This window comes from Phyllostomus discolor, chromosome 6 (genome assembly GCF_004126475.2).
Source record: "Phyllostomus discolor isolate MPI-MPIP mPhyDis1 chromosome 6, mPhyDis1.pri.v3, whole genome shotgun sequence".
Taxonomy (NCBI): Eukaryota; Metazoa; Chordata; class Mammalia; order Chiroptera; family Phyllostomidae; genus Phyllostomus; species Phyllostomus discolor.
Window position 1 is genome coordinate 137,148,448 of NC_040908.2, and position 21,727 is coordinate 137,170,174.

The following is a 21,727-nucleotide window of genomic DNA, read 5'->3' on the forward strand; positions in this document are numbered from 1 at the left end:
CAGACGTGGACAGCAAGGACGTGTTTCCTCATTACTTGTGTTGTATGGTCCAGATTTTTTATTGCTAAAGTCCTGCTATTACAGGGAAAGATTTTTCAGACCTTAGACATTCTCTCCGAAGGCTGCATTGGTTTTGTTTCATCGTGGTGAGCTTGGGGCGGCCCCTGATAGAGAAGCACGGCACTGTGTGCTTTCATTACAGCTCACCTTCATGGGATTGAGAATGTCAGGTACATCCTGGCCATAGGTAGGGTACTGGGCCCCCTTGTAATAGGTCTCTGTCCTTGTCACTACACGCAGAGACGTTGGGAGTGGTAAAGGACATTATACCCTATTTGCCTCAGCTCTTGTGCCTAAAAACTTTGAGGTTTTCCAAGTGTCTCCTTCGTAAAATTATAAGCATTCGCCTAAATTTCAGTGCCACCGTTTTAGAATTAGCATTGAAAATTTAAACCTGTTTTTTTCTAATCACCTTTTGCATCTTGAATGTATTCTCTTCCTTCCTGAAGTCAAACGCAGCAGCTCTTTTCCACCATAAAGATCGGCTTGCTTCACAAAGGTTCAGGCAGCTTTGTCAGACGAGCCTGTCTGTTTGTCCTTCTGTGACCCAGAGAGGAGTTTATTCATCTGACTTCTGAGAGGCCCTGCACTAAAGGGGTCCTTTTACAGGTTTGTCCAGAAACTCAGTTTACACCCCGAGAAACTTAGAGAGTGAACACCATGCCGCGCTGTCGTGGAGTAGACGGGACTGTGAAAGCAGACGCTGTTTGGGGACTGGGTGTTGGTGAGACGCTTGACTTCAAGGGCTTCTCGTCGACCCTCGTTGTTTCTTTTAAGCTTGTGCAACAGAGTACGTGCTGACGTGCATGGTCATTTTTTCATATTGATATTGGCAAGGAAAATGGTCCGTATTTCCCTCCTTCCAGTTTTATTTACAGTGTTCACATTTCAACCAAAAGGGTGTCCAGAAAACATAGACAGGCTGACATGCCTTTAAAGCAAAGTATTCGTCGAGGCTTGATTTCTTTCTTTTTTCCCCCTCTCTGTTTGCACTGCTTTCATTTCTTGCATCTGGGGGTTTAAAATTTCTTAATGCCATGTTCTGTTAGAAGTGCACTGAACTCGATCAGGTCAGTAGGTATTTCTCTCCCTTCCCTTCCCCGGCCACCTCCCCCATTCCTGATGGAAGGAAGGTGGTTTCTTCGGAGATGAGTGAAGGTCAATGTGTGCTGCCTGTGCAGGCCATGTCGGATGGTAGACCTTGGAATCCAGGAGCCACTGTCCCTCCGTCCGAAGGGGACTCACGAGGCCAGTTTCCCTTGTTTCCCGTTGTGGCCTCTGTACGTGTAAAGGAGAACAGAGATCGACTGAAGACACGCTGGACTCGAGTCTAGCACACATCTGTGTTCTAACAGGTCCTGCTAGAGGCCAGAGCTTTTTCACAGTGAGTGTCAGTTACACGGGATGCACCCACTTTGTTGAGAAACTTCTTGTCATAGGCACGTCTGGAGGGATGGTGAGGTCTGCCCGGCAAGTCTGGTCGTTCCCCAGAGGCCTGGAGTGACTCAGAGAGGATTCAGACACCTGGTGCATTCTGAACAGTCTGTAGCAGGAAGTGTCGGTGAGAAGACGCTCACCAGAAATGCAGTAATGAATGACAGAAGGACTGAAAAGTCAGTGTTCTGTGCAAAACAGAAGCCAGAGCTGGCCGCTCACTTGCTCCCCTGGTTTGCAGGCAAAGGTCTTAACCCCATCTGGCATCCAGGCCCTTCCTGACGGTGGCCCAGTCCCCATGCAGCAGCCCAGCTCCTGTCTTTGCTCTTAAAGTTCCAGCCACGGTGAACTACGTACTCTTCTCTTAACTCAGCCTCCTCTGCGTTTCTCTTGGCTGTTTTCCACGTTATCCGTGTGCCTGCATGGACTCTCCTCTCTGTGCCACCTTCTCCCACGTGCTTGGAGCCTGTGGCATGTCCACCTGTAACGCTGCTCTGTGTGTAGGAGGAGAGTGACCTGTGGTTGAGTCCCTCGTGGGTGTTGGGCTCTGTGAGAGCAGGGCAGGAACGAGGTCTCTAGGCCTTTCCTTCTCTGTTCCTGGCACAGAGCCTGGTATTTGTGGCACTGAACGGGGAGAAGGGTATGCAGTCACCACGCAGTGATAAAGCGTTCCCAACGTGCCAGGTACTTGATAGGATTCCTCTGCAGTGTATGTGAAGCCCTTTGCACAGTGCATGGACAGCACCAGTAGCCATCAGTTCTTGTTAATAATGACGTGCACCAGGTTGCTTTGCTAGCAAGGGGCAGAGGAGGCTTTGAACCCAGGTTTGTTTGAGAACAAGAGCTCTTTCTGAATCTGACTGATGCTCATCCCCTGCCCCCCCCCACCCCAGCCAGGGTGCCTCAGCCTTGAATAGCAAGGAAAACACCCCACAGACAAAAAGCTCCCAAAGGTGGGATGCACCCATCATTCCCTGGCCTCCCTGAGCCCTTAGGAACAAGACCCTTTTTAGCTGCTGGGCAAGGGCTGGTGTTTCAGATGAACACAGCAGTGTCCGCCTCACCTGTAAATGATGATTTCCACAGGGGGCTGACTTGAGTATGGCCATCTGTGTTAACGTATTCAGTAGCCAATTCCCATGCAAGCTTGGTTGAAAAAAAATGTATCTTTTTTATCAAGGCTGGAATAGTTATGAAAAAAATATGTGAAGCTTTTCTGTAAATCAGACTATTATAATCAATGGATAATATTTAGAGGTAAATACGTCAAATTAGATTCTTGAGTATGAGGCTGGGTCTGGCGACTGTCTCCAGTGCTATGCTGTCTGCTAATGAGAGAACCTATGACAGAATTTATTTTGAAGAATATTATTACAAATATATGATTGCATATGTTTTCACAGACCTCTGGGAGAAGATGTAAATTCCCCATTTTCCTCATCATTTCTCCCTTCTCTCCTCCCCCCCCCCCCAATGAAATAGATTTGCAACAAAAGGAAATCATTGTCAGATTAGTTGCATTCATCCCACTCCCTGGCTTTCAGGTGCATTTGAGAAGGTAGAGCATGTGGATTTAGCCTTGCCTTTTCCCTTCCACTCTTGTCTAAACAAAGTCGTTTCTAGCATCAGCTGACAAGCCAAGTTATTGCATCCAGTCCAATCCCTCCAGGGCCCTTCCACTTTTCTTAGTAGCCATTTTTCAGCAAAACCACATTGTGCTTGGGTGTTGCTGGCCTGAGCTGCAGCCTGTCTCAAAATTCCAGCTCTGGAATGCTGACCAAGCTCTACTCTCTGGCCTTCCCAGAAAGCCAGCCGGGGGGTAGGGGGACTGGTGCGATGGGGGGTGGGGGGCACTCGTCTACATGCCCAGGTGCATGTAATTGCCCAACTGTGTGTGCCGTTTCACCGGCAGTAAAAGTCCAGCAGGGAAATGAATGCTAAAATTAGTTTGTTTGTCCTTTGAGAAGTTCCCCTCCAGTTGAAAGTTTTTTGTTTATCTGTATGCTCTCAAAGACTTTACTGAAATCTTGCTTCATGACACAAGGTTGTGTTTTGGTCCTTGGAAGGACATTGGTTCTAGAAGGTCTATCCTCTGGCAGAGTTGCTGCATTTGGGTGCAGGTGGTTTTTTTCTGTATGTGTCAGCTGCAGGATGTGGGCATGTAGCCCCCCGCTGGACCCCGAGTCGCTACATCTGGTGGGTGGGTGGGTGGGTGAGTAGGTGGATGGATGGATGAATGGATGTGTAGGCTAACAGGTAGTTTAATTTGCTTTGCCATTTGTCTTAGATGTCAAGTTTGCTGACATTTACGAGGAAGAAAAAGCTGTAATTGCTGTCTTTCCAAAAAGTTTTGGCTAAATCCCACCCAATGACTATATCTTTGGGCTTCATTCATTCAGCAAAAACCAGTATTTAGTAAGCACTTAGAATGTGCTAGCACATGGGATGGAGATTTGAAGAGAATAAGAACAGTCCCTGCCTGTTGGGAGGTGACTGTCTTATGTGTGAAAGGCTAGCATTAAAAGGTAATCAAACAAAGAATTATTTAACTATTGCTATCAGTTTTTTTAAAATTGAGATTCAATATTATATACCAATAAAAATTCACCATTTCTAAAAAAAGGGTTTATTTGTTTGTTTTAGAGAGATAGAAAGGGAAGGAGAAAGAGAGGGAGAGAAACGTCAGTGTGTGAGATACATCAGCTGGTTGCTTCTCACACCCCCAACCAGGAGCCTGGCCTGCAACCCCAGCATGTACCCTGACCGGAAGCTGAACCAGCAACCTTTCGGTCTGCAGGCTGGTGCTCAGTCCACTGAGCCACACCAGCCAGGGCAGATTCACTATTTAAAGTACAAAATTCACTGTTATTTATTTCTTTATTTAGGCTTAAACAACAAAACATTTATTTCTGACACTTCTGGAGTCTGGGAAGTTTAAAATCAAGCTGCTTGAAGATTCAGTTATTGATTCTCGGTGACGGCTGCTTCCTGGCTTGCCGTCAGCCTCCTCTTTGCTCTCTCCTCATGTGGCGGAGAGAGAGCTCTCCTTTCTTTCTCGTTTTATAAGGACCCTGGTCCCATTAGGGGTCTCTGCCCTCCTAACCTCATTCAATCCTAATTACTGTCCTAAGGCCCCATGTCCAAATGCTATCACATAGGGAGCGAGGGCTTCTTCAGCATATGGATTTCGGGAGAACACAAAACTTTTAGGCCATATTATTTTCCTTATGTCTTTTGTAACAGTGAAACAGCTTCCCCAGAAGCAGACTTGGCATCACTAGCCAAATTTGGATAATACAACCCATTTCTAAACTAGTCAGTGGTAAGAGGTGTAGACAGACGTCCTGCGGTTGGCTTAGACTAGTCAGGATTCACGGCCCCCGTCTCTCCTGGAGAAGAACGGAGTGAGTGTTCTGTTGTCCGGGGAGGGGTGTGGACGGCGAAGGCAGTTTCAGTGGTTTTTAGTGTACTCACAGAGCGCTTTTTGTTTTCAACACGGTACAATGGAATGAAAAATTCAGTCTTTGCTGCTGCTGCTGCTGCTGCTGCTTTGTTGGCATAACCACAGTCTGATGCTGGTTCGACGGACTCCCAACAGTTTCCGTTACGTTGGCATTGCATCGTCTGTGGTCATTCATGGCTTAACTGGGGGACAAAGGGGGGGCATCAGAGAAGTTCAGTTCAGACATGTCCTCCTGGAAGCTGCTCTAAGGGGACATTCTTTTGGCCCGTACTGGAGGCTCCTCCTCCCCCACGGTGGCTCCAGGGAGAACGTCCTTCTCTGCCCCTACCTTGAACTCTCTGGTTCCCGGCAACCTCCACAGCATCTTACAGTTCCATTTTCCTACGAATGTATCTATCCCAAAAGTTCCCAAGTGAGACGGGGAGAAAATTCAAGGACTGAAAACCGTCAGGATCTACCCCTTGTATTCCAAAGCTAAAATATTAAATGCTGTGAAACATTTCATGATGCAGCTCAGCTGCCGGTTTCAGGAAAATAAACTACTCGTGGGTCTTCTTACTTGACTTGAAATGTGTAACACTTACAATTTCAGACGCCCCGCAAGTCTTTCTCACACGGCCCCGTGTGGGAATCACAGGGACCTGAGTTTGGTTTCTTGCTCTGCCGTCCTGTCCTCCCCTGAAGAGCGGGTAATAGCACAACAGTCTCCTTGACTGTGTTGCAAAGGAGCTGAGGTAGAGAGGTGAAGCTGCTTTGGACCTGAGCTACTTCCTAGTCACGGCTAAGGTCTCAGGAGCTGGTCTGGTCTGCGGACCCTCAGCCGTCTGCACAGAAAGCTCCAGGGGTCACCCCCTTCCCTGGACAGCACCGATTTCATCAAAAGATAGTTTTATGACAACCACCCGAATACACTGTTATCAAAGGTGAAATGCATCGTCTGTAGATACTTCAAGATGATGACAGCCCTAATAATGGCTTTCATTGACACAGTGCAATGCAAGTTGCAGAGCACTTTTCCTGTGCCTTATCTCACTGATTCTCATGTTCGCCTTGTGATGCAGGAAGGCTGTGGTATATTCCCATAGTTTAAATGAAAAACCCAGAGAAGTGACCTGCCTGTGATGGCTAAGGTGACTGTTGGATCCTCTGTCTTTCTGCCCCTTAAAAGCTTGCCTGCACCCTCCACTGCCCTGTTTTATAGTATTTTTCTCTGTGATTTCCTTGGGACTTGCCAGTTTCATTCTTTCAGGTGAAACACCTGCTTGTATAGGTGCTGACGTTAAAAAAGAATGTCGTGAATACATTTGATATTTAATGAATGTTATTCACTAGTTAGTGCCCCTCGGCTTCATAGATTCCTGTGAGTTTGCTAAGCTGAGTTCTATTTTTGCTACCAAGCTGGTGATCCTTGGGTTGAGTCAGCTGCGGCGTTGGCCTGAGGCTGTGATCAGTGACAGAGTTTCTGGAAAGCCTCAGTCCCTTCCCCTTCGAGCACAGGATGGCCACACAGGGCTTCTGGATGTGAACAACAAGACTGTACAGGACTTGCCTTTGACCATACCTTTGCATCCTCCTCTTTCTAAAGGTACATGACCGATGGCGGACTTGGCCTCTACACCCGTCGCCTGAACCGGCTCCCTGATGGGATGGCTGTGGTGCGGGAGACCCTGCAGAGAAACACCTCCCTGGGCCTCGGGGATGCCGACAGGTAAGCTTGCCTCACCTGGGCCTGGCCAAGTTCAGAGGGCATTTCACAGTGACCTGCGGAATGAGGGCAGTGATATGTGGAGTGGCGGTGCTGCTTTAACCATGCAGAGGTCGGGAGGCCCTGAGGCCACGCCTGGGGTTGGCAGCTGGCACAGCAGGAGGGAGAGGGCTGCTGGAGGGCTGAGTCCTGCTCTGCTGGGGCGCTGCTTCTGGGTAGTTTCTGTTGTTGTTTTGACTGTTGCTATGCGTCTTTGTCAGTTCAGCAGGCCCCGGGGATCTGCTTGGCTTCCCCTGTTAGGCAGCTTTCTAGGTACTGCACCTCGGAACAGAGTCCCTGGTGGTGCACAGGAGGTCTGTGTGCACATGGGAGCTCTCCAGGCCTTGGCAGATCTGGCTTCGCCTGCAGTCTGCTGTTACTTGGTAACAGGAGGCAAGGCTGAAGTGCGGAGGCTGTAGAGCGGAGCAGGTGAGGTTATGGCGCTGGACCGGTTCATCATTGCAGCTGCCGTCAGAGATGCAAAGAGCTCCAGAAAACACTGTAAGAAAGAGAGAAGAATATTTGGCATCCACATTTCTAGTCCTTGCTCTGACGCAAACCTGTTCTATGACCCTGAGCAGCCTCTTAAAGAAGAGGTTTGGGCTGTCAGGACCCCCAGGACCGCTGCGAGCTGTGATGTGCTGTGTTTCTAGATTTCAGGGCCCCTTGGTGACCTGTCTGTTCAAGGATTTTTCTGGCATACTTGATTGGCCTCTTTCCACGTCTGGGTTCATGTGATGCTACGTGGATTTTGGTGTGAGGGGTTGGCAGTCCCTGTACTCTTTCGGGGGCTGCACCTCATGTATCGGAAAGCCAGGTGTTTGCGGCCCAAGTCCAGCTTCCTGTTCCCGTAGTAGGGTGTGCTGTTTACAAGGAGGTGGGTGATTTCCATGGTTCTCTGGTTCAGAGAGATGGGGCAGCCTACTAAAGAGACAGACACTGAAGTCACCCCAGAAATGGCATTTGCTGAAGAGCTATCTCTCCTCACGATCTCGCAGGGAAGCCTGGGAAGCCTAGGCTGAAGTAGGCAGCACTGAATCAGTTGTCAGGAACTTGGGATCTGGCCCGGGCTCTGCCACGGACCTGAATGCGTCCCTCTCAGAGTCCCCTGTGTCCAGTGTGGTGATTTATACCGAGACGACAAAAGGCTTTCCACTGCAGCACCAGCTCCAGTCCGTTTTGTTCCTGTAAATAATTTTCTTAAAGTATTGGTTTGGGGATTTCACAGAAAGATGAACCACTTGAGAACTCTTCCTAAAGCTCAAGCTCTCTATAGCTAAAATGGTTAGAGGAAATATTACAAGGGGTAAGAAAAAATCAGTTGCTGTAACACCCTCTCTGGAGATGTCACAACATCGGCCAATTATTTGGCTTGTTTGTGTTCTCCTGTAAACGTGTGGTTGGTTGGTAAATCGATCGGCATGAAGTGCAGGCCTTCTGAGGTTCGTTTCCCCTTCTAGCGGGGGAAGAGTCTGTGCCAGGCAGTTTAATTTAGTGCTTTGTTGCAGGGTTAATGGAATTATCACAGATCACAGCTGAGCTTGTCTCTGCTTTTGGAGGTGGAGGCACTGGGTGGGGGCTGGGAAGAAGAGCTCTGCTGGTTGCATTTTTCCTAGATCAGCCCATATAGGGGCCAAACGGACAGCACTGTCTTCTGGTTCTCCCCTGACGGACACGGCTCAGATGTGATCGTGTAAGACTAAGTGGATGATGGACCAGTTTTAAAGAAAGAATTCAGGTGGCTTTTTTTTTAAAAAAAGAAAAGGGTTTAATAATACTTATAAATTTCCTATTTTATATAAGTTTTCACCTGTAGGCAGGGAGACATTGTGCATTATTCTGGAATAAGTTAAATATCTTTAATCTCCAAAATTATTGTAAATAGACCAAAGAAATGCTTCATCTTTGGCTAAGTTGAAATAGTATTTGATTTGTTTCTGTAAAGTTCTTCATGTAAATCTCCCCCCAAACTGTATTCAAGTGGGAGGTTCACATTAGTCATATAGGAAATAATTCTAGATGGTAGACAGGGAAATATTTCTCTTTAACAATTACATTTTAGCCCTGGCCAGGTGGCTCAGTTGGTTAGAGTATTGTCCTGTACACCAAAAGGCTGTGAGTTCAATCCCCAGTCAGGGCACAAGGGGAAGCAACTAATCAATATTTCTCTCTCACATCGATGTTTCTCTCTCTTTCTCGCCCTCCCTTCCCTTTCTCTAAAATGAATAAAGCATATCCTTGGGTAAGGATTAAAAAAAAACAATTTCACTTTAATTTTAATATTTTAAAGTGTAATATTTCAAAATATTTTAAAAAGTTAATATTTTAAATATAATGAAATATAATATTTTATAATATTTTATTATATTACATGAAGCCCATGATTTTACAAATATTGCTTAGGGTAAGGATGTGTGCAGATATATTATTTTTTGTGTGCAGATATGAAATATATGAAATACTATATAATGTTTCATATTATATTTTATCATATTACATGAAACCCATGATTTTACGAATATTGCTTAGGGTAAGGATAGTATAGGCTATTTCGTGTGAAATATCAAGGAAGAATATCACAGATTGTGTGCAGATATATTATTTTTTTAAGGTAGTGTGCAGATGTCTGCACACTGCTGGTTAGGCAATTCTGTTCTTGTTCCAATAATTGGAAATTTGTTCTTTAAATAACTTAAAATAGACATATGGAAAAATACAGAGAACCCAGCACCTCTCCAGAATCCTTCCCTTTTAACCTGGAAAAAAAAAAAAAAAAAGAAGGTCCCAGAGCTGAGATATTTCCAGAAAGTTCCTTCTATAAAAGACAGCTGGCCCGTAAGGATTTGCACACAAGCAGCGGACTGGTTCTACAAAGGAAATGGGAAAAGTACTGAGAGGCGAGACCTGATTAGACCTCAGCTGAGGGAAGACAAGCAGGCAAAGTGCAGACCACCTCCCTGTGCCTGCAGGAAAACCATTAACCTCAGCAGTGCTGCTCCGGCTCCGGCTCCGGCCCCGGCCCCAGGGAACAGCCCTGCAGGACACTGACCTGCCACACAGACCCCGGCTGTTTGCAGCAGGCTGTGGCCAGGTTATCTCCAGGGTTATTAAAAGTAACTGATAGCAGTGTGTACCTCCCGAGCCCAAGAAGTAGAGACCGTGTCAGCTTGTGAGTCTCTGTGTCACCAGCGGCCTCTGAGAAATAATAAAGAGCGACAGTAAATCCAGAATGCCAGGTCTGTCCTCGATCTCCTGTCACTCCTCAGGGCTGCCACCCCTGGGCTCCAGTTTTTACCTGACAGTCACCAGAGGCTACTTCCAGCCAACGAGAGGCAGCCGGCTGAGAAGGGAGCATCAAAGGGGACAAGTCAAAGTGGCTTATTACAAGACATAGGCCCCAGATAACAGACAAGCAAAGAGAACTTTAGCACAGAGGTCTCTGAACGGACAGCCTGGGAAGAAAAAGAAATACACCCAGCAGGGCCGAGGGGCTGGGATCCAAGACCATCAAAGGGTTTGTGTCCCCTCATTACCCATCAGAAGTTCTTGAACTCTGGTGAACTGCGTGCTTGCAAAGCCTACAGCTCAGCTCTGGGGAAGTTTCCACTCCTGAGTCCCTTTCTTTGTCCTTGCAAGTCACCCCTGTGCTCGTGGCCCTTTCTGTCATCACCCTCGGGCTTCAGCATGCGGTGCGCACAAGCAGCTACATACTCCGCCTAAATGGCACCCCTGGGTCATGGAAGTGTCATCGAGAGCACCCAGAGGGCAGCAGTCAGGTTGCCGAGGGTGTTTGATCAGGAGGGGGACTTTGGAATTACTTGGTACCTTGCTTCTCCAGGGGTGTCCCTGGGGCACACTGGAAGAAGAGTTGTCTTGGGCCACACATTAAACATCTTGCGACATATAATCACCAAAAAAGTCTCATAATGTTTTAAGTAAATTTATGATTCTGTGTTGAGCCGCATTCACAGCCATCCTGAACCACATGCAGCCTGCGTACACACTGTAGGTTGGACACCCCTGGTAACTAAACCATTACAACGTCCCTGACCTGACCAGTGTGGCTCAGTTGGTTGGACGTTGTCCCTCAAGGCGAAAAGTCGCCGGCTGGATTCCCTGTCAGAGTACATGCCTGGGCTGCAGGTTTGGTTCCCAGGTCAGGGCCCATGCAAAAGGCAGTGGATTAATGGTTCTCTCTCACATCAGTGTTTCTCTCTCCCTCTTTCTCCCTCCCTTCCCCTCTCTCTAAAAAGAAATACAATCTTTAAAAAAAAATTTAAACATTAGAATTCTTATTGAACTTAAGTGGCTTTTAATGATTTAGGTAGTGACAAAGCAAAACAACTAATGCTGCATGGTAAACCATCGGCCTGAGACTTGAACAAAATCTAAATTGCCCACTAACATGGTGCCAAGGAACCGAGCAGGAAGGAGAAATCGTTTCTTCCCCCTGCTGTTACTAGGTTGTCTTTGTGCCCCCAACCCTGAATGTTTCAGGTATTGAGTCTGCCCTCGCAGTAGGATTCTGTCCCTGCACTGCCTCTGCCGTCTGCATTTGGAGCCCTAGCTGTCCCACTTTCGGCTTGAATTGGAAGTCCCATGGGGTGAGGATGTAACTATGCAACCTAGCATTTGACCAGCCTGCCAAGCTGAGCCCTCCTTCCTCGCTGGGAGAGTCACAAGAGCCCAGGGCGCCACTTGGCTTTGTGATCTGTGTGGAACAAGGCGGCCTCCTGGCACCAAGCACTGCATTCACAGATTCAGGCCCGACCTGCAGAGAGGAGTTTAATCCAGGCCAGAGGTCTCCAGCCTGCAGATGGAATTGTTGGGAGCCCTTGCCAGGTAGTAGCCCCCCAACCCAGTGATTGGTTAGGCACAGCCTCTGCTGGAATGTGCAGACGAGAAGGAACACCAATGGGAGTGGCTTCTCCGCTGGCCTACCTTCCAAGCCTGTGGCAGGCAGAATAATGCACTCCCTGCCCCCAGGGTATCCATGGCCTGGTCTCCAGAACCTGGAGATATCATACGCTACCTGGCTGGGGAGAATTAAGGGCCCCTGTGAGAAGTACACCAAGTGAAGGCGGTGCAAGTGTTTCATGAAGTCCTGAACAAAGATAAAATGTTCCTCAGTCCTGCAAATCCTTCAGGGCCATCTGAGCTCTGTCCCCTGGAACTCTTTTCTTTTCTATCTAATTAATGAACACATCACTAAGCCTTCTCCTTTCCATAACAGCTTAGAGTAAATATATACAATAACAGAATAATTGTGTATTGAAGGGAAGCATTAGGACTAGGGGGAGTGTAAGTTAGGACATGACATGTAGGAAAGGATGGAAATTGAGGATACAGACATACTAGCTGCAAGGTGCTACATGGTTGGGTGCTTGAGCCCTGAGCTTCCTATCGGTCTAAGTGAAAGTGAACTTTGCCTCACTTTCCCCCACCCCACCTTCCTAATCTCTCCCGTACTATTTTGCCTTCGTCTTTGCTTGCTTGAGTCAGTTGGTCAATCTCTCTTCTTCTCCCTCCTCTCACTTTCATGTCCACCCCTCCCCCTCTCTCCTCTCATTCTCCTTCCTTCTCCTGCCTGTTACACCCACCAGTGCCCCTGAGCGCTTTCTTAGCTCTGCATTCAAGGGCTATACTCCTTTTCTTGGGACAGAGAAATGCCTCCAACACTGACATCAATGATCGTCCTTCTGTTTTCTTTCCCCTCCTTCCTCTTTCTTCTCCTGCTTGTGTTGTAGCAGGGAAACAAAGCAGGTGAGAGTAAAAGTCACTTTCATTTTAGAGCTCATAAAAGGAACCTTAGAGGCAAATCTCTCCTTCCGTGGTAACAAGGTAATAATTACTGTGTTGGCCTTTCCCAAGGGCCTCTTTTCTGCTGGAGCCACTGGCTTCCTTTTAAAGTGAGAGCTGCTTCCTGTGGGATGGGTGGGCAGGGGCCACCTGCACTGAACAGAGGGCTGGTGCTGACAGGAAGCAAACCATCTGCACCTTAAGCCACAAAGGAATTCTCCCGGGAGGTTGTAAAGAGAAGAGAGGGAATGTCTGTGGAGTATCCTTTCTTGTTCATTCGGTGTTTTCACTAAAAAAAAAAAAAGAAAAGTAAAACAGCAATGTAGTGGCCCCTTGAGAATCTTCCACTTCCTAATGTTGCCCGACGTGACAACTTTGTTCCAGGTTGCACTGTAGAAACACAGGGAGGTAGTAGCTCCCGAACCCAGTTATTTCTTAGGCAGAGCCTTGGCTGGGATATGTAGGAAAGAGAGAGGGGGGGGAGAGGGAGGGAGAGAGGGAGGGAGGGAGAGGGAGATATGGGGGCAGGGGCCACACTTATTCCCCCCAAAGTACATCTTCCAAAAGTGGTACCTTTTCAATAGTTGTTTCGAGATAATCTGTAGACTTGAAGTTTGTTCAGAGTACGAACCAGAAGATGTGTAGCAATATGAAAGCAAGAATGAGAGGTCAAAGAGAAGAGCCCCAATGGGGTACCGTTCTTCTGGGTTTCTCCCCTAGCAACTCAAAGCACAGGCTCCCAGACCCAAGGCAGAATCTGACTGCACCTGTGTCCTGCAGCAGAAAATCATTGCATTGTAATCCACGTACGTGGGCAAGTCTTTGCATCAGTCAGGACAGGATAGATTGGGCTGTGTAACAGACAACTTCAAAAAAATCACCCTATCGGGCCATTGCAGGTTAGTGGGAGGCTACACTGTCCATCATTCTCACTCTCGGACCCAGGGTGCTGGAGGGATTTCTGTTTAAAGCATTCAGAAGCCACATGGCAAAGAGAAAGGGAGTGTGGTGAGCCACACACTGTCTCCTAAAGCTTCTGCCGGCATGGCCTATGAAACTTCTATTCACTTGTCTTTGGCCAGAGGAAGTCACATGGTACACTCAAGTTCAGAGGTGAAAAGCAGTATAACTCTACCACATGCCTGTGAAAGCAGAAAATATATTGACGGCATCAGTGACCGTTGTTGTGTTGCATACAAGGGATGGCCTTAGCTTAATGCCGCCGCCCCCACCACTGAGACAACTCTGTATCGTGTGCTTTATCACACATTTACTGCAGAGCTCCCAGATGCCAGGCACTGCGCCACCCAGTCTGATCGACGGCCTCTGGTAGCTCCTGTGGGTGAAGGACAGGGAGGGACATGACGACTAAATTGGTTAAGGAATTTTAACCAGTGCTGTGGGTCAGTTGTATTGCAACAAAATATTTGGACTGAGCTTTGATGTGTGACCACTTACAGAAAATGCTGCTGTTTCCTGGGCACTTACTACGCATCGTAGGAAGTGGTGATCCGGAAGATGAGTAAGCAGTAGTCCCTGCTCCCCAGTCCCAAGGAGCTTGAAGTCGAATAGAGGGGAGAGAAGCTGAAAATAAGCCATCGTAATCTGAGGTGCCAGCACTGCAGAGACCTTCCCCAGGTCCTGTGGGGAGCAAGCAGGAAGGACCGGGAGCACCCGGGGGCTCCCTGCCGTCCCACGCTGGGGACTTGCTGTCGTGATGAAACGGGAGGTTTCTTTTCCTGCCGGTGATGATCGGAAAGATCCTTTAGAAACATGACCCAAGTGTCCAAATAGGCCCGTTTATCTCTCCATCTGTTTGGGCTTTTCTTTTGTTTCCTTTACAATCCTTGGTCGCTTTTGAAGAGCAGCTTAGCCCTGATTCCTGTTACTGAAATGTAAGAGCTGATTGAAAGGAGCCCGGGGATAAGGCAGCCCTTTCCCTGGCCTGTGGAACAGTGGCCCTGGTTACAATGTAACCTTCAGACCGTCGTGCTGGCCGGCGGTGCCAGCCGCGAGCTTCTCTTCTGGGTGACCGTGCCCGGGAGTGTGTTTTCCCAGGGCCGCCTTCCCCGAGCCAGTCCACGCAGAAGCTAAATGCAGGGCTGGCTGAAAGACCTTCAGAACCATCTGTCACAGCCCTCTCCCTCTGCCAACTGAGGCCCAGGGAGGTAGTGAGTGGCCCAGTGACCACTTGCTGTCCTCCAGGCTTCAGGGAGCAAGGTCACCGCAGTGTGAGTTCGGGAAGCAGGGACTCTGAAGCAACTCTGGTGACAGCACGCGTTGTCTCTTGGGTGAGTGTGACGAATGCAGCCCATGCAATAAGGGAAGCAGTGCCCTGGGAACCGAGAGCCCTTGTCCTAGATCTGGCGCTGCCACCACTGAACATCTTGGGCACGGTGTCCCCCTCCCCCCTTTTCTTCATCAGTGCGGTCAGACTGGCTGATCCCAAGGCCCCGGAGCTCCTGTGAGCCAGTGTCCTTGTCCGTCACTTGAGGGCAGAGTTTAACAGAGTGGCCGGCTCGTCAGTGCAGATCTCTGCACAGAGCAGAGACCCCCAGGAACTTCTGGTCTCTGGTAGTCGCAGTGACAGGTGTCATCATGTGATGGTTCTGTTGGGAGTGAGGTCCTCACTCACCCAAGACCTCTGGTGTGTGCAGACTCAAGAGGCAGAGCCCCACCACCCCCACTTCTGCACAGGGCAGGCCTCTTTGGGACGAGAGAAAGCCTCCAGGCATCCATCTTCTCTGCACCTTGGAGCTAAGCCTGCTCTCAGTGCACTTAGAGGAGGGTAGGAAAAGAGGGCCACTGTTATTGCTGGTGGCAGGTTCTGAAGAGCGTCCGGAGCTGAAGGATCAGAGTGGAATCTTACAAAACAGGGGAGCCCGGGAAGCACTGTGGATGGGATGGCAGGGGGGCAGGGGTGGCGTGGGCCTTTGTGACACTTCAAGAGAAATTTTCTATCACGCACTGTAGTGGCTCTTGCTCTAACTTGGAACTTTGCCAAGATTACGTTAGGAGTTGAAGCTCACGGCATTATAGTCTTATTTTCATCCAGATAAAATTCGAAGAGACTGATAAGCAGTGAATTGTGTTGATTTGGATGGGCATTTTGACTCGGGATTTAATTGGACTTGGGTGCACATTGTTCCCCCCCATCAGCGCTGCCTGTCCGGAGGGGGGTGGTCAGTCTCTGCATCGGGCAGTGTCGGGGCTGGGCTTGGAAGGACTTCCCTATCCTGTGATGTTTCATGCAGTTGGCAGGCTCTGGTACACCAGAGTCCTGCAGGGCACAACAGCACCTGGGTTTATGCAAGGACACTGGGAGTTTTACGTATAAGGGAACAGGCTCCAAAAGGTGACATTCCTTCCCTAAAGCCACAGTGCAGAGTTAAGCCTTGGATTTGCATCTCTCTGGACACAAAACCTCTGCTTTCCATTGCTGCGCTTGCCTCCCTCGTGTTTGAGGCTCCGGGGCCATCCCCCCAGAAGGAGAGCCTCATGGCAGCTCCGAAGGTGATGGCACCTGGACTCCTGGCCTTTAAGACAGCCCTCTCCCTGCGTCTGATTTTCTGCAGGCTCCGTGACAGGGAGGGCCTGGGCGTGGCTCAGGTTCCTGCCAGGGCCTGCCACCACCATCGAGGGAATGCTCACTCAGGAGAATCTTAGGGGAGCTTGGAGCTGTTGAGCCTCATATTTTTCTCTTAAGAACATTTAACTAATGGGTTGGCCAAAAAGTTGGCTCCTACCCCCCGCCCCTGCAGGATGGCTGTACTAGTGCTTAGTTGCCTCTAACTTCATTTGAAACAATTTTGTTAGATTGTGTGATGACAGCTGTCCTATAAGCATACAGTTTTTAAAAAAACATAAAATTGGTGAATTTTTGTGCAGCTATTTTAATACTAAAGATGGAAGAAAATACACAACATTTTTGGTATATTATGCTTCACTATTTTAAGAAAGGTAGAAACACAACTGAAACACAAAAAAGATTTGTGCAGAGTATGGAGAAGGTACTGTGACTGAGAGAACATGTCAAAAGTAGTTCGCGAAGTTTCTTGATACTACTGACATTTTTACCAAATAATTCTTTGCTGCGGGACTGTTTTATGCATTGGAAGATGTTTAGCAGCACCCCTGGCCTCTACCCACTGGAAGTCAATAGCGGGAGAGAGCCGACATTCTCAAAATATCCAAGTCAGTTAAGTTATTGGGGAAAATGAAAAACGTGTCTTTCGTGGAAAACAACATACAGACTTTTTGGCCAGCCCGATACTTCGGTGCCAGAACTTGCAGCAGAGGCCTCCGAGCTGCCATTCTCACGTGGAGCACACTGGGTGCCCTGCAGGGCCTGCCTTCTTCCCCTGGAGCGGCCTCTGCTGGGGACCCCTGGGCCTTTTCCTGTCTCAGTACCCCAGGAGCAGGCCCGGCTTGTGTGCTCTGCTGGTTTTCCTCATTCACTGGGCGCTTTGATTTATCCCCCTCATTAATCCATGCTGCTCAGTACTGTAAAATTGCCTGAAATGAGATCTGAAGGGAGACTCTGACATTTTGAGGGATGTGGCAAGACTGAGTGGGAGAGATTGGGTGGGGACCGGGGGAAATGAGATGGTTGCATGGCTCAAGGATTTCTATCACCGCCTCTCCCGTGAGCCTGCCCTGAGTTTGGGGGCAGAGGCGCACAACCCTACGGTTTTCCCAGTGGCGAAATGAGCCTAAAAAGCGTCCTTCCTGGCTGCTGCTTCGGGGTGTCTAGACGTGGGTTGTGGGGAACCCGTGAGTATGCAGCCCACGGAGGAGGCGTGCAACAGAACCACAGGGCATTTCGGATGGGGCTAGAGTCAGTCTTGTCGCCTTTTACAGGGTGCACAGGGGGACCCTAGGAGGGGAGTGGGGAGCGCTTTGGGTGTCCTCTGGTCAGCCAGAAGCTGGCTTTGCTGGCCCAGCACTCTGGGGAGATGAGGGTGGATCTCTGGGCATGCTATGCCTTGTGCTGTCATGTTCATGTGGGGAAAAGGGACCCATGTTTTCCTGTCAGTGTGGGGGCAGCTTCTGAGGGCCCCAGGGACACCAGAGGTGCGGTCCCTTGGGAGGCCGGCTGAACTCCTCCCAGGAGCACCTGCTGTGTTCCAAGTGTTCTCCTAGATGCTTTGCATATTTGTTTTAACTTCACATTTTTGTTTATTTTTATTTAACTTTTCTTATGTTTTCCCCCACCAGGCTATCAGTATTAGTAAAACAGAACCTAAGTCATTTTTTGTTTTCAGGTCAATTCCCTTTCTAGCACAGCGCCAGGCTCAGAGGGGCGCTCATTGCATTTATGGCAAGTGAGTGAATGCATGACTGCCTTGCTCTGTGATTGGGCACCGACCAATCAGAATGGGGCATCTGCAGCTGTGGTAATGCTATGGCTGGTACAGATGCACTCCGGTGCTGTGGTTTACATCCAGTGCTATGGTTTACAGTGAACCATCCCACTCAGCCCCCATCAAGTCTTCAGTACAACTGTAGTCCCAACTCGCCTTCAGAAAATGGGTTTGCTGGTATCCAGGAGCTTCTCCTGTGGGAGACTGAAGAGTTTAACCCAGTCCACTACCTTTTTGAGAAAAATGATTTAAAAATCTATGACAATGCCCTGCCCCCCCGCCCCACGCATGCAGGCGAGAGCACACACACGCACAAACACACATGTGCACATGTGTGCAAATGCACGCACACACACACGGTCAGACTCCGGCTTTGCTGTTCCCAGCAAGATGACAGGTCAGTTAATTTCCCACCCTGAGCCTCATGTCCTTGTCTGTAAAATACAAATGAGCCTGCTTCATAGACCCGCTGTGACAGTGAGCGAGAACAGTGTAGGACCGATGTCCTACAGCTCCTGAGGCCCGTGAATACCCCCAGTCAGTGGCAGCAAGTTTTACGCAGTCATGGGTTGGCGTGCTGGTTGCACATGAGGCATGGGAGGCCCAGAGAGCTTAGGCCGGGGACCCCAGCTGTCAGTGGGGTCTGTTCAGCCCCCCGGGCCGGTGCTGCATCGCTTCCATGCCACAGCGTCCCCTTCTCTTCATGATCCTGCTTTGGTGGGGGGTGGGGGTCTCCACTCTCATACCCCTTCTTCTCCAGTCCTTGGGGGACTTTGGTGAGAGAGGCAGAAGGGATCATTTAAGGCCCGAGACCCCAGGGGGTAAAAGCTGGAACAGTGAACACACCCTCCACGTCCTGGCAGGAGGTCCCACCCTCTGGAGCTGGCGGGCTAACCATCATGTAACAGCCTCCTCAGAGGTGCAAACCTGTTAAAATCCACAGCAAAGGTCTTGAAAAGGGACTTGAAAGGGTTTATGACCTTGTGGATTTGAACATCATTCTGAGCCAGGCTGTAATTTCAGCTCTGCTTTTGGAAGTAAAGTTCAGAGCCGTAATTGGAGGGGGGCCTCAGAGCACGCACTGATTACATTTCAAGCCTTGGGATGAAGCTGCTATGGGAGGGCCTGGGGTACTGACCGGGCGTGTGGAGGGGTGCAGGGAGGGGGGTGAAGCAGGGTGTCTAGCTAGGGCAATTAAATGTCCTTGCCTTTCACTCTAAACAAAGGCCTGTGACAGTCTCCCCGAGGGCTGTGCTCTTAATGATCTGGAATAAAGACATAGAGAGCAAAGCCCCAAAGCTGGCAGAGCTAATGTGGGCCCTGGCCTCGCCTACCCCTGCAGGAAGTCTGCAAGGGAGCTGCCTCTGTCTGCAGGCAGCGCTTGTCATGCTAATGACCAGCCACTCTGGTGCCCAGGAGGTCAGCTCCCAGATCACAGATTTGCACTCCCGGAGTTGGGAGCTGGGACTGCTTCTCTCTGTCCTTCATCCTCCCATCCCCTTCACAGCATGTTCCTGTGCACTGTGGTTCCTGGCACCGGCCCTCTGCTGTCTCTGCCACTGTCCACACATCACCCCCAGCACAGCCATGGTGATCCCCTCCGCAAAGGTAGCTCTGACCTTGTGATCCCTCTCCTGCATCACATCCTGCGTGGCCCCATGCCACAGGCAGGGTGAAGCGGGAACCACCCAGCCTTGGCCCTTGCTGCCACACCAGCCTCACCGTCTACTTCGTAAGCCACAGCGCCTGACGCTTCTCAGTCCCCAGCCCACGCTTCAGTGTTCTGAGTCTGCTTGCCTTCACCCAGGGAATGCCCCCTGCGGACGCCGCTCTGCCAGCCTCACACACACACCTCTCAGCATTCAGCTCCAAGGTTACCTTGCTGAGCATCATCTCAGGCTCTGTAAGTTTCCTTCCTTGGAGCTCCCGGAGGACCCTGTGCAAGCCTTTATCGTCCCTTCTCACAAGATCTTGCCTCTTTTCTCTATGTTAAATTTGAAGGCAGGGATTATCTTATTTATCAATGAGCCGTCAAGGCTTGCGGAGCTAAACTTCAGTTTTAGCCAGATGAGTTATGTCTCCCCAGCCGAGGCCTTGCGTTTTTCCCTGTGCACGTGGTGGTTTTTCTCAGTCTCCGTACCGGTTCCACCCTTAGCAGGTCGGGTCTCCACTAACGGTAAGGGGCAAGCCCAGCCCAGATGACTTGTGGTTCGGCATAGCTCTCACCAGGGACCTACCAGAGCTGTGGTAGTGTCCTGGGGACATGGGGATCTGGAGTAGAGCCTTCTTCAAAGACAGCAAAGCCCTCTGCGTTAGCTCAGAGACCCGGTCCTGAGCCACTGAGGCAAAGGGCAGTGCAGCCTGGGGGACATTGGTGCTTCCAGTTCAGAGGTCAGAACGAGAGTGCTTAGTGCAGGGTGGACGGAAAGGGATCCCTGTGGGAGGGGCTTCTCCACGGGTCTTAGAGGACAAGTGGGGTTTGAGTGGTGAGGAGAAGGGCGGTCCAGGTTTGCAGAGAGGGAAATGGGATGGAGGAGAAGAGGAAAACCTGGGGGTTTATGCTCTGGGACAGGAGGCCCCATCTCTGAAGGCCAGTGCGTTTTCCAGGCTGGTGGGAGTTTCACTCCAACACCTGACGCCTGACCCTTTGGCAGTCACCATCCCCCTGGCTCCAGGCTGCACCAGGGGTCATCCCTGTGTCCTTGGAGGGAAGCCCTCTGAAAACAGACTCTGATAACCTCAGGCAAATAGCTTATTTGCAGATGTCCTGGGGCTCCTGGTATCAGAACTGGCCACCTCCTAATGATTAAACACTACACAAACACCCAGTGACCAGGGTGCCCCCGAAAGGTGGGCTGTAAACCAGAGCGGGGCAGCCGTTCCACCAGGTGGGAGGAAGCGGGCGGGGGAAATGCCTTCTGCCCTAAGCAACAGGCCCTCCAGCAGGTACCCGGAGAACAGACCAGGAAGAAGGGGAGAGATGGGGCTCTGAGGTCACCCAGCGTGGAAGATAACAGACCCCACCCTTCCCATGCGCCATGTGCTCTAATGTGCTGTGCATTATGTACATTATAACCTGGTGAGTTCAATTTTACAGCTGGGGAAATAGAGCGAGTAGCTGATGGGACTGGGTTTAAATGAGGCCTGTGTTGATGTTTTATACCATATGATGATTCCCACCTGTGAGGGGAAAACTATCACCACCCCCGGTGGGTGATGCAGCTGATTTAAAGAGACTGGGTCCTTGGTGTGGAGTCACACAGCCAGCAGGACTAGAACCCAGGTCCTCTGAACCTCCACCTCAAGCCCTTCCTTGCTGGCGAACCCCTAGAATCCCCCAAAATTGGTTCTCAAACACCAGGGCTCCTTGAGCCCCAGGGATGGAGAAACATCAGGCCATCCAGAGGCTCACCTGAAATTCCCAGAGACAGTGGTTACCACATTCCCCTCCAGAGCATCTCGAAAGGCTTAGTTTGTTCTTTTTGTGTGTCCAAGTGTGAGCCTGCCAAGCTAAAATGTTCCTGAGAGGAGCCCTGATTTCAGAATCCATGTTTCCAGTGTAAACCAGTGTTTGTGCTTGAGTTTCCCCTTCTGTGAAATGTGCATTCAAGTCCGGGTCTCTGCTCCCAGAGCTTGTGGCACCCCCAGAGCCTGGCAACATTGCAGATGCGGGGTTCTCCCTGCGGCACCCCCAGAGCCTGGCAGCACTGCAGATGCGGGGCTCTCCCTGCTGCCACTGAGGAAGTGACCACCCGTGCTAATGGAACATAAAGCAAAGGGCTCGAATGCTGGGTGTTTTGATGTTCTGATCAGGTTACAGTTACTTCTTTCAGAACCTCCTTCCATGAGAAGCTCAGTCTTGCT

The 21,727-nt window shown here is 49.8% G+C and overlaps 1 protein-coding gene across 5 annotated transcripts in view; it reads left to right on the forward strand.

Moving 5' to 3' along the window:
* Nucleotides 1–21,727, forward strand: part of NAV2 (neuron navigator 2) — a 365,536-nt gene that overhangs the window by 246,125 nt on the left and 97,684 nt on the right. For all 5 annotated transcript variants that reach the window (XM_028515602.2, XM_036029138.1, XM_036029139.1 and 2 more), the window contains one exon: nucleotides 6,543–6,665. In XM_028515602.2, coding sequence (XP_028371403.1) covers nucleotides 6,543–6,665 — 123 coding nt within the window. The remainder of the gene's footprint in view (nucleotides 1–6,542; nucleotides 6,666–21,727) is intronic.